The following is an 18318-nucleotide window of genomic DNA, read 5'->3' on the forward strand; positions in this document are numbered from 1 at the left end:
ATCCAGCCGAGGTCTCTAGGCCCTAAGGATGAAGAAGCACTGGATGGAAGGAGCCTGGGTCCCTGAATGTCCAGGGGGTATAGAGCCCCACGGCTGCCTATCTTTGCCCTCACCTTGACAGTGACATGAGCAGAAATCAACTCTTACTATCTAAAACCACTGAAATTGTCAGGTTGTTTGTTATTCCTTGCCCCGCTTGACTCACTAAGTAAACATGGAAAGCTTTGTTTAATGAAAATATTGCCTTTGACCTTGAAGAACAGGCAGCGTAGTGTTGGTATTTTTCTAATAAGTATAACATAAAAAGAAGAGAGAGGCAGTCTTCTCTAGTTGCCATTGCACTAAACAGCTTTGACATTTTTAACAGCACTAACATATGAAGTGGCATTGACTGGTGGGAGATTGAAGAAGCAGTAACTCTTTTTGAAAGGAGGCAGAAATGACCATGAGGCCTGGTGGTCTCAGAGGTATCAAGAGGAGGGTGGCAGCTGCTGGTGGACACAGTGGTACTGGTTCCAGGAGGAAGCAGCGAAAGCTACTGGGAGCATCAGGACCAGCAGAAGTGGCCATGGTGTCCAGGGAATGGTAAGTATTAGATGAGCGGATTTGATCATGATCCCATGCAGGACTCAGAGATTTTGAGCAATGCTTGCGATATCACAAAGGTAACAGGAACCAGCAAATATGGGTTTTGTCTACAAGTATTGGAAGCTTGGAAGGTTGGGGAAGAATACTCTCACTGCAGATCAATGTAGGAACAACAGGAGGGGCTCTTCTGGCTTCCATTGTGACTTTCAGAAACAGGATTTCTTCTCTTCATCCCACATAGCGCAGTCTGGCAGGCTAGTTTGCCCACAGGCATCCCGCCCCAACCACCCTTGTTTCATTTCTCGGAGCAGTTAGCCAAGTTGGGGTCAGGAAGCCCTGGGCGGTTGCATTTTCCACAGTGATCTCAGTGGGTGTTTGGGCAATGAAGACACCCGTTTTCTTCCTGGTAACTAGAGAGGAGCTCACAGGTTTTCTCTACGTGAAAGGCACGGATCATTCATTTGATGGCTGCTTTGACTTTTTCCTTTAATTGGAAGAAAAGTCGATTCAATTTGAGAAAGACTGTTCTGGACTGTGGTTCCATGGTAAAAATGGAAAACACTGTGGAGGCACAGGAGAGATTTCCGGAGGGCAAGTTAGGCACAGAGGAGGGAAGCTCAGGGAGCAATTCCTCAGCATCTACTTTCCTCTGAAAATCACTGGACAAAGCTAGAGTGATTATGGGCAGGGTGGAAATGCCATAAAGATTAGGCATAGGAAGCTGAGGGGCTGGAGCTGCCACAGCCATGGGCTGTGTGTACACTCACACACATGTCTGTATACACATAGAATTGTGTTTGCGCACACTGGTGCACTTTGGGTGAGTGACCACATCTTTTCAAGCAAAGTTTTAACCAAACTTTAAACTGTACAACTCTAATTTACTTCCATCACATAAGAAGGGACCGTCCTAGAATACACTCTTTCTCTAAGAAAAGTGGGCAGATTTCCTGTTCCTCATCTGTGTAACTTGGCTGTTCCAGTCCACTTGTACCCTTTCCTAGACATCCAACTTCCTGTTCTTCTGCAGCCGAAGCTGACATTTTCTATATCTTGCCTTACCGGTTATTTTTCTCACTTTTCATGTGTCAAGAATGTGTTCCAATGAACGAATCTGGTATCAGGAAAGCCATGACTGACGTACTGTGACTTGTAGTGCTACCCCTCCTACCTGGCCTACATAGATGTAAAATAATGGCTTTTAATCATTCCTCCAGAGAAGACGCAAACAGTAGAAATTTCGGGTATTGTAGAAGGCTGAAAGAATAAATAAATTACTAACCCATTCAAATATTATTAAATTTGCTTTTATTTGTTATTATTAAGTTGTCAAAAAATTGATACTATCTTAATAAAAGGAGAGCTCACACTTATAAAACACTTTCTAGGTGCCAGGCATTGTTCTAAGTGCTTTGCATGTATCCATTTAATTCTCGGAACACTCTGTGGAATAAGGAACTATTTCATCCCCATTTTGCAGATAAGGAAATAGAAGCAGAGAGACATTGAGCAACAAGCCCGAGATCTGGCAGCTAGGAAATGGTCAAGTCGGAATTTGAACTCATGGCCGGGCTCTAGAGTCTATGCTTTGTCAGAGTCAGTGACATTTTCTTCGTGGGGAAAAGGGTGGTGGGGATGGTTGTTAGTCTCTCGGATTACACCCACAGGACAGTCCTACTGTCAGTTTCCAAGTGAGAATTATCTTAGAGCCTTTGTTTGCCACTAAGAAGTTACGTCACCTTTCCATATCTCAGTTTTCTCTTCAACAAAACAAGGAGGGTGTCCTAAATAACATCTTCAGCATTGCTGCACTAAAATGCTGATCTCTCGTTGCCTGTGAAGAAGAAGCAGGTCAGTTTCTGCTTCCTAGACCTTCAAGCTAGAAGCTGCTGGGTCGGGTGTCACGTAGACCAACTGGTAAGGAAGATGAGGGTTAGAGCCCCAGGAAACCTGGATCGTTTTCTAAGAAAAACTTAAAGAAACAGGTGCCTACTGTACGCTGTGTGTTTTAAACAGATCACAAAATTTAATTCTCACAGTAAGGTTGTGAAGTAGATAGTATTGTCTCCATTTGAAAAATGAAGCTGAAACCTAGTCATACCGAGTGACCTGCCCAAGATGGCCCAGCTAGTTAAGGGATGCAGGCAGGATTCAAATACTTTCTGACTCCAAAGCCCAGGGCGCATTTCACAACCCACGCCTCCTATAAGATCTGCTATATCATTCCATTCTCTCTGCAAGTCTACGTGGCAGTCAACCATCACCCCACTTCACTGAGGAGGAAAGTGACACTCAGACTGATGAAGTCACCTGCCAAGTTCGGGGCCTGGCTCCGAGTGGCGGGAGACGAGCCTGCAGGAGAACGCACTTAGGCGCCGAGGCCGCAGCCCAGCTCCTCCTCCCCACCCTGCTTCGTTCGCCGCGCGGCTCCCACCTTTCCAGGTCCCCGCCGCGCGCACGGCCCGCCGGGAACTACACTTCCCGTCAGGACGCGGGCGCGCGCACGCGCACCGGGGCCTCCGCCATGGCGACCGTGCTGTCCAGGGCGCTCAAGCTCCCGGGTAAGGAGTTGCAGCTTTGCGACCACCCCGCCCCCGCGGGGCCTGGGGAGATGTGGGGGTGAGGCTCTGGGGGCGAAGCCTGTCCGGGGCTGGCCCCAACCCAGGCGCTGCAGGCGCGCGTGGGCGAGCGGGTGCAGTCTCCGTGGGCTGTGGTCCAAGCACCACCAGGGGGCGAGAGGGGCGTCCGGCAGGTTGGGGGTCGCTGCCACGGGGCGAGCCTGGGAAACTCGAAGGGTGGGACCGCTGGAGGAGCGAGGGGCAGGTGGCCGGGAGCGGGCTGGCGCTGCTGCTGTTGCTGCTGCTGCTGCTGCTGCGAATGTCAGAGTGCGCGTTCCCTTCTGCAGGGGAGGGCTGGTGAGGGGAGCATCCCTTCCCGAGCGCCGCGGACGAGGTACCGCTGGGTCTCCACCTCCTTCCCTCTTGGGTAGGACCTGGGCGGAGGGAGGAGGGGGTGGCAGGACGGCGTGTGACCTGTAGCAGCCTCTCCACTTAAAGACAACAGTGAAGCAGGCGTGAAGTAGGTGGAATAGGTATTTTCCCTCCTAGTGTACTTAGGAGGAAAATAAGAATCATTTGGCTAATTGATTTGTCCAAGGTCGCCCGAGCAGTATTGAAAAAACCTGGACTTGAATGTCAGGAGTCTTTTAACGCTAGATTCTGGGCTTTTGATTCCACTTGGCCCATTTATGAGCTGATCTGAATGATTTGGCACCTGCGGGTTGCAGATACTGTATGGAATATTTTTTAAAGAGGCACTGGTGGTGGTGATAACTTCCAGAGCTAATTCAGTACTTTGGGCAGCAACTCCGTTTCCTTTTTCTCTTTTTTCCCCTCTTGTTTTAAACCTCCAGGATGGGACTGTACTGTTAGAAACTTGCTGTTTTAGTAAAAGTATATTCTGGCCAAATAAATTTTAAACGTTAAGGCTTTACATATTTTATGGTTCTACCTAAATAAAATTTAAACAGCAAGCTATAATCATTTGTTTGCTGTTAACTTAAGGTGTTAATGGGAAAAGCAATTGCTTAGGCATCCTCAGAAAAGGCTAGTTGGGTGTCTCATGGATATCCAGCATAAGGCTGCAGTGAGATAGCTGTGTCCATTTTCTCGAGGAGTTTCCAGTCGGCTACATTGAGTCATGGATGAATGGGTTGAATATGGATTTCATATGAATTTGCATTTCTGTCCCCAGACTTCATGACCTAAGACATTTCTTTTCACATGGGCTCATTAAAACACTGGAAGAAACATTGATAATAACTATCTTAGAATGTGTATGTAACATTGGAATGAAATGGGGGGGAGAGGGCGTATCCCTTTACCTGCGGGATTAATTAACTTGGAAAAGAGCAGCCTTGTGTAGCCTTAATGTAGGGTTATATCCTCCAAAGGGGGTAATGAGATGTCAGACATACTTAGCTTTATTTCTGTTTTTTTCTTTTGGATCCCCCCCCCTCGCCCCCACCGCATCCCCAGCATAGGTAATTGTTATTATCTGAAGAGGGAATGCAAGAAAATCTTGCTTTTGAAACTTTTGAGCTCTTTTGCATTGTCACATCCTGAGGCTGTGGCATTTATTACTCTTCCCTGGAGAATTCAGTTTCAGTAAGTTGGTCTACTGATAGGGTAGGGAAAACACAGTCTGGTCCTTGGGCCTGTGTTCAGACAGCAGCTTGTTCTGAGCAGTCAGGTATGTTTGATACATTTTAAGGCCCAGATATAATAGCCATATGTTCTTTTTGTGTGATGTAGGTGGTTTTTTGTTTGTTTGATTTTTGTGTTTTTTGTACATTAGCTTGTCTCCCTCTTGCCTTTTCTCCTTTCCACTCCCAGTACAATTCGTAGCTTTTATATTAGGTAGAAGTTGCCTTCTTATCGCTCTTTGGGATATGCTGTAATTGGGACTGTGAGGCTGCTATCCTGTTTGGTTTACTGTGTCATGTTACCTTAGTTAAATTCCTCACTATTTATTTTTTTAAAAAGGGTAGAAGTGACATATAATATTATATTAATTTTAGGTGTATAATGTAATGCTTCAATATTTGTATATACAAGCATATTGTGAAATGATCACCATAGTGACATCCTTCCTATTTTTATGTGTAAGGAAGCAGCCTAGAATGGTGACTAAGAGCATGAGACAGGCTTGGATTCAAACCCAGTCTTTACCAGATGAGTTACTTAACATCTTTAAGCTTTAGTTTTTTTCATGTGTAATAATAATATTATTATGGAACATTGACTATATGCCACACACTCTGATACATATTGCCCTCAGGGTTATTTGGCATAATAAAAGAGATGGATATACTTGAGAGGCTTGTTAGCCTTCGACACATGTTACTTATTCAATAGGTGTTAGCTGTTACTATTATCATCATTAGCACCATGACATTTACAAATGTAATACCTGAAAGAAGGTCTGATGTAGCAGTGAGCTAATGACAGTCATCCACCTCCAGAAGAAAGATGTTTGGCTCCTATGCATAGAATGAGGTTAATTAATAACAGAGAGACAATGTGACATTCATAAAGCAGCCTGTGGGACATCTTATCTCTTAAGTGTATATTTTTTTAGTCCATTTTAAAGTATGAAGGTCAAACACTGAAGGGAACATCAGAGCATAATGTTATTGTAATGGTTTGTTTTATTTTGTGTAACTGAGAATGACTGTGTGCCCTGGGTAAACTAATTCATGAGGTGAATTATTTACCTTTAGTTGCAGTAGAGTGTATTGTACAGTCTATGTAAAGTATAGTACATGTCATAGCATAGTATCCATTATAGTATATTTCCCTGAAAACCTCTGGGAATGGTACAGTTCCATCTCTTTCCTACCGCATTTCCGCGAAAATAAGACTGGGTCTTATATTAATTTTTGCTCCAAAACACGCATGAGGGCTTATGTTCAGGGGATGTCATCCTGAAAAATCATGCTAGGTCTTATTTTCGGGGAAACAACGGTATTTATGTTTTCCTCCGTACCATTTTGCGGATGCTACGCATATGTAACCAGCACCCTCATACTTCCTAAGAGGAAAAGTGATAGTTGTGCAAAGCTCATTTATATTGATGTATTATGAAATTATTCTCTGAAAACCTTTCATTGATTAAAAATGTAGCTGGTGGCTGAAATCAGCAGAGAAGAAAGTGCTAAAGTACCCTGAGCTTCGAAGCGTGGTTTTGATGTTTAGCTCCTCAGCCTGAGTAGTTGGTGTACTTGATATATCCTGGTTGTCTTTCTGTGAAACACAGATAAAAAAATATTTACTGAGGTGTTCTTTAATCAAAACTTGAAGTCTGTAATAATTAAGCTGAGGTTTGTCTTTGCACTAGTCTGGAAAAATATATACTATTAATAGGATAAAAGTAAATATTTATTTTAAGAGTTTTTGATAAGAATTGGTCCTCGAATAAGTAAGATGCTTAGCTTCTGAGTTCTTGCATGCTTGCCTTTTATACTTCAGAAATGTCGTGTCTGGGTTAGAGTTCTTGTACTTTGCACTCTGAAGACTTTTCTCTGTGGACCTTTCACATCCTGCTGCACAATCTTTTAGAAATGTATGTTACTGTGAGAAGTCAGCCTGATTTTTGTTCCCATCATTAGTAACTTGATTGTTTTCCCTTGGCCCGGCTGCTCATATGATGCTTTCGTTGTCCTTGAAGTTCAGTGACTTTACTGGGATATGTTTCAATATTGATTTTTCTGTGTCCGTTTTTCTTGGGACTCTGTACCTTTCATTCTGCAAGTTTAGGTCTTGCTTTAGTGCAGGAACTCTTTTTTGTATGTCTTTTTAATACTGTTTTTGGTTCCATTTTCTTTTCTGTTCTCGTCTTGAGTTACGCACTTATCGGATCACCTTTGTTTCCTATCCCTTTCTTTCCATCTTTGTATCCATCCCTTGCTTTCTAGTCTTTAGAGGCTTTGCTCTTTTCCATGGGAGGTCCATAGGTAGTACAGACTTTAAAACCAGATTTCCTGGGTTTGAATCCCTGCACTATCACTTACTTGCTATTTAACTATGGGCCAGTTACTTAAATTTCCAAACCCCAGTGTCCTCATCTTTGGAGATAATAATGTGTCTACCTCAAAGAGTTGTTATGAAGATTTACTGAAGTAAGACACTAAAAGGGTGTGGAAGAGTGTATAGTAACTTCTCAGAACTGCCCGCCATTGTTATTTCCATTCCATTTCTCTTGGTTTTCATCAGTCTGTCCTTTGTGTCTCTGACTCTGTTTTTAGCAATGTGTGTTCTTTTTGCTGATCCCAACAAGGATATCTTTTCTAAAATTGTTTTATTATTTTCTTCCATTGTTTTCTTGAGACCTGCTTGTTTACTTGTCATCTTCTCTTGAATTGTCACTTCTTAGAAATATTATGTTTTTTTCTTATTTCAGAGAAGGCTATTTAATTTCTTGGATTCCACTGGGAAGGATCTGTTTATTATTTCTTAACAGTTCGTAGTATCATTTGTCCAGTATTTGTTCTTTAGCTGATTTTGTTTGCTGTTTTCTTGTAACTTCTTTCTTGAATATTTGTAGAACTTTGTAGTGTCTTACAGAATGACTACTAGTGCTGGCTCCTTTCAGACTATTATTCATATTTAAATGTACAGTCGTTTTTACAGCTAGCCACTGATTAACATATGGGCTGAGGCTGGGGCCAGAGGAGGGAGCTAAGAGCTGGAAACAAGAATTTAATCTATGTTTGTTAACTCAGATTCCTTTCTCCTGACTGCTCTTTGATGGATGTCGCTATCCTGGCTGGCAGGTGGCAGCCAGTTTGTGACAGGGCTGTCGCATGCCAACTTAGCATTTACTTCTCTTTGTTTGTTGGGCCAGTTATCAGTTTATTGCCCCTGAACTCCAAATTCACTTTTGTTGCCTGATCTGTGAAAGTGGATCTGGACCCTTTACACGCCAAGTTTGTCATTCCTCAGGCCTGGGCGTCTCAATCCTACTGCGCCTTTTAGTGTTCTCTTCCCAGCTTTATATTTACTCTCCGGTCATTGTTTAATAGTTTTTTTATATTAAGTTGTCCTCTTTGAATTACTGTCTGGTTTCTGTCTCCTGATTGGACCCAGACTGTCAAAAAGAAACCTGCCTCTCCTGCATTGATTGCACCACAACTACTGTTCTAACCTGCCGTTCCGCCTGCTTCTGTAAAGATAGAAGCCTGTGCTGTTTTTCATTGTCTTACGTCACCTTTGACTCTGTGGCGTTGAATGGGGCTCATCTGTGCTTCTGGGAGCCCAGGCTTTGTCTTCCCAAGCAAGAAATGACTGTTTTGGCAGTGTACCCAGTGGAACAGGGAAGGTAGTCCACCTTCCTGGTTAGGACTGTGGACGCTAATCAAACTGCCCGAGTTTGAATCCTGGCTCTTCTTGCTGGTTCTGTGATCATTTGCAACTTACCTCTCTGTATTTTAGGTTTCTTGTTGATAAAATGGGGATAACAGTGATAACTTTCTCATTGTGTTGCTGTGAGGATTAAAGGAGTTAATACATGTCAGTGCTTGCACCAGTGCCTGGAACAGTCGGCACTCAGGACATACCCAGGCAGCGTCATCATCATCATCGTTACCATTTTTAATTCTGCGACTCTGCTCATTGCTGGAGAACTGAGATGTAGGTGCCTACTCTTCCTGTGCTTGCTTCCTCAATTGGAAACAAGTTTCACTGCGTTTGGCAACAGTTTTTTTTTTTTTTTATAAATTATGGTTTGGGAATGTGGCTGTTTCCTGTTTTTTTCTATTTCCACCCACCCTGGCTTTAAGGAAGAGACTGACAGGAACCCCTTCCTTCGCCATCATTAACTGAAAGAGTATAATTTTTTCAATGGGACCAAGCAGCTTTGGTTTTCAGAGAATGCTTGCAAATTATTTTTATAGATTTACTGAAGATATTATAAGTTTCTGTAGCATACACAACCAAGTTTTTTCTTCCTGCCTGTGACAAATATATGCTATCCTAAAAATGCATGTCCTTTAAACTGTTTTGTTAACCAGTATTTTAGTAATAATTTCACTTTGATAAAGATACTGTTTTATGTTTTAGGCTATGTTTGTTGCAAGATGGCAACTGACTAGCCGGATTGAATTGAATAAGTGTTGATGCTAAATTTTTCACTTGATGCTAAACATTGTACAATTATTATAGGATGGCTTGAGTGTGTGTAGAAAATACCTGGAAGTTTTAGTTGAATAAGTTTGTTGTGTGATGTGCTTGCGAAGAAAGCCGGCAAGATCTCAGGATACATGTAATTGAATTGTAGGGTACTCTCTGGACTGGGGAGGACATGGTTCTGCCCTCCCTGCCCTGGTCAGACTGCACCCCGTCGATTGTATCCAGTGCTGGGAACCACACCGTACAAAGCACCGACATATCACCTTGTGTCCAGGGAAGAGTGAGGGGCTGTCAGGAACACCTGAAACAATTGCTTCTTCAAGTAATGGGTTGAAAGAGGCGGAGATATCTAACCTGGGGATGAGAAGACTGGGGGAGGGCAGCTGGGAGGCACAGTGCCCATAATAATAAGAGAAGCTGAGATTTACTGAGTGCCACCGTTAGCCAGGCACTAAGAACCGTGCCTGTGTTATTCTACTTAAAACAATCCTATGAGGTCGGAACACTCACTAATCACTCCATTTTATAAATAGGGAAATTGAGGCTTGCTGAAGTTTAGAAATTTAATTGAGGTCACACAGTTAATATGAGGTAAAGCCAAGATTTAACTCTGTTTGTCTTATTGTAAAGACTTGAGCTCTTAAATATCATACCTTAGTTTCTTAAGATTGTTATCGTCAAGTATTTGAAGGACTTGCAATGGCAGGACTTGCCTGTGCAAGAGGGATCCCGGAAATTAAAACTAGGACCGAAGGTTCACAAACGCTCAGCAGTAGATGCTTGAGTCAATGCGAGGAACTGCTTTCTAGGTTAGAGGGCCGTGGATTCCCTAGCACTGCCTGTGTTGAGGTGTATGCTGAGTGGCTGTTTGGGGGGATTTTGCACGGAGCTGCACGTTTGGACTAGGGTTAGAGGTGGACTATGTGATCTTCAGAGTCTTTCCCACCCCTGGGATCGGGGGCTGCTGTGTATGTTTTCCTCTGTCAGTTTAACTGTATAGTTCAGTGTTGTTAAGTATATTCATATTGCGGTGCAGCTGGTCTCCAGAACTTTTTCAGCGTGCAGCGTTAGACCCTATACCCACTAAACAAGAACTCCCCATTTCCCCCTACTCCCAGGCTCTGGAAACCACTATTCTACTTTCTGTTTCTATGAATTTGACCACATAAAAGTGGAATCATACAGTATTTGTCTTTTTGTGACTGGCTTATTTCACTTAGCATAATGGCCTCGAGAGTTTTCTGTGTCATAGCATGTGTCAGAATGTCCTTACTTTTTAAGGCTGAACAATATTCCACTTTTGTTTGTAGCATTTAAAAAAATCTTGTCAGGTATGTTCTTTTAGTTAAAAAACACTTTGAAAAGTTTTAGAGTTAATATTATTACAACAACCAGTGGTTCTGTTTGCAAATTAAAGTTACCCAGATGGTTAGGGAATGAAGTGCCCTGATTAATAAAATAATTTGGTTCATAGAATAGATACATAAATTACATGAGATTCGCATGAACCTGTAGTTCAAGTTATAGCATATATCCTGGAGGTACTATTTTGAATTGAATTCCTAATAATTGGTTTATTTTCTTATAAGTTATGCCTTTAAAAATCAAACAACATTGATTGGAAAAAAAGGAATAGCTTTGAAAGTGAAAATACATATAAATTTCTAGTTAATAGAATGCCAGATTACTCAGTATCTTCTGTGTTTTTTGCAAAATATTTAATGTTATATAATTATTCTGTGAAATGTTCATTTTTTAATGAAACATTTATTGACTTCTGTGTACCAAACACTAAACTTTACACTAAAGATTTCACTTCCCATATTGGTCCCCATAGTATTTTACTGTTTCACTCGTGTCTTGAGTGAAACAAAACATAATATGTGAAGTGACATCACCAAGATCACAGTGACCCAGAGGCAGAGATTAGCACCAAGAATTCTTTTTCCCTTTTAAATTAGATTTTTGTGGTTCTTCTTACTAAAAGGTTTAACAATAGCATTTGCATTGGTAATAGCTTACCAGGTAATTTCCAAAAAACAGAAACTTTTTCTTGATTTTTACTTGATTATGGCATGAAATAAAGGCAGCAAATTATCCGGTCATTAGTGGTTGGAAAGATGTGTCTAAGCCCCCCGGTAATTTCCACCTCTTTGCCACCCCAAATAAACAAGGTCTAAGTAAAAACAGGTGCTTGTGTAAACCAGCTTCAAGACAAGTCCTCTACCTCTGTATTCCTGCTCAACCCCACCCATCCCACCATACGTACTCAGAGTAGCATTTGTAGAGACTAAAAACACTTGTTTACTGAAACATGTACTGAAAGGGCATCAGAATCCCAGGAAGGTTCTCAGAAGTGAATTTTCAGTAAAATGTCTCCAGATGACATTTAGTGTTCAACTTTCTAAGTTGTTTCATAGAAATAATTGGAAGCCGCAAATATTGGACTGTGAGAAGCAGTGTACAGAGAACAGTTGTTCTAAAAGTTTAGGGAAATCCCAGGAAAGAATGGGACATCACAGAGCTCAGAAAACCAAAGGAAATATGCACATTAGGCGTGTGGAAGGTTGACAGAGGAGCCGTGGTCTTTTTCTTTAGTGAGATTCAAACAAATTAAGAGAGGTTTGTTTGTTTGTTTGTTTTTAAACTAAGAAGGTATTTGAAATTTGCTTCTTTCTGTTTCTTTTCCAATTTCTTAAACTCATGAAAGCAGTAATTCTAGAACACTGTGATTTTCCTTTTTTCCTCCATTCTTTCCTCCCTTTACTGGCATCTATTTTACAGAGAGCCACCAAGGTCCAAGCTTGTAAGCCTAGATTTGTTTTATTTTGTTTCGTTCTGTGTGTTCTGCTGGATGGTTAGAGTGGCCGTGTATTTGGCCAGGGTTTCTCCTTGATGCACTGGCTTTCTGTCTTTCCAGGGAAGAAGAGCCCCGACCTAGGGGAGTATGATCCCCTCACACAGGCGGACAGTGACGAGAGTGAAGACGATCTTGTGCTTGACTTGCAGCAGAAGAACGGAGGGGTCAAAAATGGGAAGGGTCCTCTGGGGGAAGTGCCAGAGCCTGACTCAGAAGCCGAGGTCGCAGGGGCTGCAGAGCCACACCTTTCGGAGGTCACCACAGATCGGTATCCCTCGGAACCCCTTGGAGGCCTGGAGCAGAAGGCAGCCTCTTCCATCGTGTCTTACGTGCGCACGTCTGTGTTTCTGCTGACCTTGGTGGTCTCAATGGTCCTGGTGCTCGTATGTGCTTTCCTGATCCCCTGTCCCCCCAGGGATTTGCACAGCACTTGGAGCCGCCACTTGGGGCCCCAGGGAGGTGAGTTTTAGGATTTTCAGCCCCAATTCTGTAAAACTTCATGATTACCTTGAAAAATTCCTCCAAGTCTTTATAAATTAATGTGTGTCATATAGCATTTCTCCCGCTGTGTGTGTACCTTTAGGAGGTTAAGATTTGAAATGAAACAAGATGGATCGATACAGCTCCAGAAACTTGGGAAGATCCCTGCTTTGTTGTACTTCTGTTGGCGCTGGTCTTAATTCGACATAGATAGGGCAGGGCATTAGGTTCGCTGGGTTTCTGCTGTGCAGCCCCCCCCCCCCAGCCCCGGATCAGGGGGGACCAAAGCCGAAGGAAGGGTTGTCTGCAGAGGAAAGGAGGGCTCAAGGCCTGGCCAGACCAGGGCCCAGCTCTCTTGTAGGACTCCCTTGTAAGCCTGACCTAATTTGAGTTTTAAAACAATTTCTTTTCAAGTCAAAGAGAATTGTTTTCTTGCAGCAACTTACCTTTCTTGCTCCTGGTAGTGAACATGGTGCTGCCCAAGTAATTCTAGCTCTTTTGTCTCATTTTGGAGCAGGCTTCTTTAAAACAGCTTGCTCTGGGTCCAAATGGGGATTCGATCTAAACTGTCAGTGCTGAGCAGTCCTGTCTCTTGTAAACTGCATTAGGCTGAAGGGGTTCAGCACACACCACCCCAAAACATGGCACTTTGGCATATTGATTATTTTGAAAGGCACTTGAACAACAGCAGTTCAAGAAGGCCACTCTGACCTTCAGCTCTTCCTGAAATCAGGGGATGAAAGTCCCCTGTGAAAGATGTTCTCCCTGTAGGAGGAGGAAAGAAACAGTCTTCTCATCAGAGACAGGCAGTCGAGGCCGAGAGAAATCTGTACAAACAGACCATGTTAAAATAACTCTGATCTTCTTATAGTCCCTTCATATATTTTAGTTACTTTTCTACAGTTGCCACTCTTTGTTTAACCGAAAGTATAAGCACTTAGGCCTAGCTGCTTCTTTGGGTCTTCATTTTCCTATGGGGACTCCCAGTACATGCACGTATAGTTTTATTAAATACAATTTGAATGCTTTTCTCTCATTAATTTGTATTATGTCAGTCCCAGCTAGAAACCCTAAGAGTATAGAGGAACAGTCTCCTCTCCCCTGCAATAGTCCCACACGCTTGCATCATCTCGATCTGGAAATATTTTATCTCTGACGTTTGTCTGATCCTAGTGGAATTAGCATCGGATGAGTTCTGTGTTCTCGTCTTTCTCTTAAGGTGAAATTCGGTGGATGAGACTTAAGTTCTGTTTCTACCACATAGAATATCTCTTCCTTTGTTTTTTGATTTTTCTAAGTGAGCTCTCGTAATATTTATGTGCAATGTAAAGACCAGTAACAAACTGGGCGTATCCACCACTCAGTTTTAAGAATCAGGACATCATGTAAAGACCTCTGGCATGCTCCATGCGTCCCTCCTGACCATACTCCCCTCTGCCCACAAGAGGTTCCACTGTCCTGAGCTAATTGTTTTCTTTACAGGTTGATCGCATATGTGTCTCTAAACTACCATATATTGTCTCTAATTTTGCCTGTTTTTTAAATTTTATGTAAATGTAATCATAAAATCTTCTGTGACTGGCTTTTTTGTTAAACACATTAAAAAATACTTTTGAGGTTTCTCCATATTGAGCTACTATAGCTGGAGTTTATTAATTTTTATCACTGTAATTTTCCATGGTATGAATATCTCATGGTTTATTGATCCATTTTACTGTTGATGAACACTTAGGTGGCTTCTATTTTTTTAAAAAAAAATGCTGCTAAGAGGATTCTTGTACTTGTTTTTTGATATATAAGAATTTCTGTAGTGCATAAGCCTAGAACTGAATTGCTGGGTCATATAGTGTGTGCATGTTCAATCTTAGTAGTTTGTGTTAAATTATTTTCCATAGTGGTTGTACCAGTTTATACTTCTGCTAGGCATGTATGAGCTCTCTCCTAGTTTGGGCAGGCAGCCTCTGACTCCACACTATTTGGCGGGGGAGGGGGTTGGTGACACCACCTACCTTGTCACTGCCAGATAGAGATGGAAGTCCAGCTTCTGCTAGGCCTCGGGCGGGGCTGAGAGAGGGGCTGCCTCATTAGTGCTGCATGGGCTAGAACTATAGGCTTCCCGGCTGCATGGATGGCCCTTAGTGCTACTAGGGCGTGAGAGTTCTGGGGCCTTCTCTGATGACTCCAGTGGAGGAGGAGGGGTGCCTTGTTACCTGGCATTTCTGGGTTGCCGGCTTCTGCAGCACCCTGTCTGGGATATGAGGCCACAAGAAAACCCAGGGGAGTCATCACCTTGTCATTCCTTGGATCTCACAGTCCCTACAAGGTCTGTCTGCTCACCACCTTCCAGAGTCGTCTTATGTTTGTACATCCAGGGATTTTAGCTGTACTTAGTGAGAGAAATAGGCAGAATTGTGTGCATGCTCTCTTATCTAAGAACCGAAAGTCTGCCTGATTTTTGTGGAGGTGCTGGCACTATGTAGTCATTCCCTTTTAAACTTTTTTCTTAAATGTGTTTATCAGGTGGGGACCTGTCTCCGTTGGAATTGGCTGATGTGAATGGAGATGGCCTCCGTGATGTACTTCTCTCCTTTGTAACTTCGGGGAATGGGAGTGCAGTCGGTAAGAGACTTGTTTTCTAGAGGCTGCTACAGGAGAAGCTCACTGATTGGAGGGGCTAGGAGCTAAGAGAAAGCCTTCAGGTTGTCTCCTGAGGGGCACTGTAGAAAAGGGCCTGGGGTGAATAGAAAGTCACCATGGATCTGTCATACATGACAAACCTTCTCAGAAAGTTTGCATGTAAATTTCAAGCTCATTTCAAGAAATCAGAGAGTGCCATAGCTGGAAGGAAGTTTTAGTGGTCACCAGTCCAACGAAGAAGCTGAGATCCAGAGAGGAAGTGACTTACCCACATACCTGCAGTACACAGGATAGTACTTAGGTTTCTTGAGTTTTCTCCCAATTAGTTAGTGTTCCATAGCCTCTTAGATTATAATAAAGATTGACCATCCTACCTTCTATCCCTGGCAGAAAGCTGTTGTTCCCGCACCTTTCATGCACACTTCTTGGCTGGGTGTTTTCCTTTTACTCCTTGTGTCTACTCCTCTGTCTCTGCTCTCCATCCTGCTCTCTGCTTTGGGAGGCTGACAATCTGGATTATGTCAGGGGTCTCCCTTGCCTGCAGACTTCCAGTTGGGTTTGGCCAATGGGGAGCCAGGCAAGAAATTGGAGGAGAGGAAGTGAGTGAAGTGAGGGTATGTATTCCACTGGGTCCCTCCCGTCCAGGGTCAATTTAGACTGGCTGCATCCTTGATCACAGGTCGCAGCGCCTCCCAAGGTGGTCCTCTTACAGGACTTTCCTTTTACGGATTCCAGTAGTCACTTCCTCTCCTGTCCCTTTGGGCCTGGGAGTGGTAACATTTCTGAGGGACTGTCCTGTCTGTTGTGGTTTCCCTCTACCCTGACCACATCTATAAATAGTCTCTTTATTAACCCTTCCACAGTTTACTCTATTTGAGTGTGCTATTTCCTGGGACACCAGCTGTCACATATGGCTTAGGTTTGTCCTGCTGCCTCCATTAAAGTGGATTCAAAATACAGTCTGTCAGCTGATACAGAAACTCAGGTTTGAGGCTGAGCGTGCCCTTCTTTTTTATCAAAAGTCACTCCTTTTTCATCATTCAGGCCCTGGAATAAACATCTAGGTCTGTTTCAGAGAATTGTAGGCTGCATGCCTCTTAGATGTTATTAGAAATACCTTTCTGGGGCTTGTGCACTATGTAGAAGCAGTTCCGGCACAGATCTGTTACGGGCATAGAACCTCCAGGCAAGACATTGACTTCTATATGATTGAACCTAAAGAACATTTTTTTTTTCTGCCTATGACTCATTAGCTTTTGAAGTAAAAATTTCTTCCATCCGCTTTTAGATTTAGAGATTTTTTTTTTTCCAGTCATTTAGTGTTTTGAATGGTTTGGCTAACAGGACTCTTAATAACAGGGTCATGGGTTTGGATACAGATTGTAACAAATAATAACGTAGCTAACACACAGTTCTTTCTGTGTGCTAGGTACCATGGTAAGTTCATAACACATTATGGACAAATTTATTCCTTAACTCAATCCCATGAGGTAGACCAATATTATTATCTCTCATGTTGCAGATGAGGAAACTGAGACACAGTGAAGTTAAGGAACTTGTCCACCATCCCCCAGCTGGTAAATGATAGAACTGGGATCCAAATTTTGGCAGTCTGGCTCTGGAGTTCATTGTCGTTGACCTTTCTGTTAAACTGCTGTGCCCATAACCCCAGACAGTGGGTTCAAAGATCTGTGCCACTGAGCATAAGAACCGTATTTCCTCGAAAATAAGACCTAGCCGGACAGTCAGCTCTAATGTGTCTTTTGGAAGAAAAATTAATATAAGACCCGGTCTTATTTTACTATAAGACTGGGTCAATATAATATAATAAACATAATATATAATATAGTACTGGGTCTCACATTAATTTTTGCTCCAAAAGACACATTAGAGCTGATTGTCCGGCTAGGTCTTATTTTCGGGGGAAACACAGAAGGATTGTATTTTTTATTTGTTTGTTTCGTATTCATCCATTCATTCAACAACTATGTATTGAATGCCTGCTGTGCACCTTCCGTAGGTTATATTGAGCTAAACAAGATGAGTGTGGGGTTTTTTTGCCTCAAGGAGTCATGGACTAGTGGGGAAGAGAGAACCCACCACCTGGGAAAAGATGAGTTGGAGAATTGATAGGGAGTCCGTAGGGTCCTGAAGGAGGAAGGGCAGCACAGGGTGTGAATCAGCGTCCAGGGAGACGTTAACATTTAGCACCACTGTTTGTCATGTGTATCACTGCCTCTGGTAACCCAGAAACCATGGGCCACGGTTTGTCCCCTGTTTGGAGGTTGTATATTTAATTAGTAGCACTGAGGAGTAGGTCCAAGGAGGCTCTAAGGCTTACATTTCCATATCGGTATTAGTTATTACTGGAGGTAGAAAGTGTGTGAGAGGGGTTCAGTATCCCATCCTGAACATGAATGTAGAACTGGCCAGAGAGAAAAGTATGATTCTGATGGTAAAGTGACATAAAGGATGATTTATTAAAGAGGTGAGCGACTTTAGTCCTTCACCAGCTATCCTCGGACCTAGGTCTTAACGTTTTCCCAAATATTCTTTCCTGACTGGGGCCAAATCAGCTGATTCCATGGAACGCTGGACCAGGAAGACCTACTGATCGTGGTTAAGTGTCATCTTCAGGTTTATTTTTAAACAACATTTGTTTTCTACTCTCAGGGAGCATTTGCTAGTGATGATTAGAATTCAGGTATTTTGCTCCCCTGCTCTGTACATATTCTAGATTACTCTCACTTTTCTGGGCATGCCTTTCCCTCCTGTTTTGTTTGTTTGTTTGTTTTGTTCTCAACGACTACTTTTACATATTCTTGATTTTTTTTTTTTTTTGGACCTGTCTTTTATTCAGAAAATGGTTACTATATGTGCTAGGTGCTTTGTAAGGCACTGAGAATACAGAAATTAATGCAATAGTCTTTATTTTTAAGGATATCAGTATTTAGTGATTTAGGGGCCTGAAGTGACAGACGCATAAACAGATGTGTTGGGAGAGGTGCAAGAGTGGAGTTGCAGAAGGCAGCCTGCAGGAGGTCCACGGCTCGTGTCTTGCACGAG

The 18318-nt window shown here is 42.7% G+C and overlaps 1 protein-coding gene and 1 long non-coding RNA gene across 2 annotated transcripts in view; both read left to right on the plus strand.

Annotated features, from left to right (window-relative positions):
• Positions 1–571, plus strand: part of LOC117029316 (uncharacterized) — a 30380-nt gene extending 29809 nt beyond the window's left edge. Inside the window, exon 3 of the long non-coding RNA XR_004424205.1 lies at positions 368–571. This is a non-coding gene — a long non-coding RNA (uncharacterized LOC117029316). The remainder of the gene's footprint in view (positions 1–367) is intronic.
• Positions 572–3027: 2456 nt separating this feature from the next.
• Positions 3028–18318, plus strand: part of FAM234B (family with sequence similarity 234 member B) — a 29200-nt gene continuing 13909 nt past the window's right edge. Inside the window, exons 1-3 of the mRNA XM_033117534.1 lie at positions 3028–3149; positions 12196–12594; positions 15136–15234. Coding sequence (XP_032973425.1) covers positions 3113–3149; positions 12196–12594; positions 15136–15234 — 535 coding nt within the window. The 5' untranslated portion in view covers positions 3028–3112. The remainder of the gene's footprint in view (positions 3150–12195; positions 12595–15135; positions 15235–18318) is intronic.

This window comes from Rhinolophus ferrumequinum, chromosome 10, assembly GCF_004115265.2.
Source record: "Rhinolophus ferrumequinum isolate MPI-CBG mRhiFer1 chromosome 10, mRhiFer1_v1.p, whole genome shotgun sequence".
Classification (NCBI taxonomy): Eukaryota; Metazoa; Chordata; class Mammalia; order Chiroptera; family Rhinolophidae; genus Rhinolophus; species Rhinolophus ferrumequinum.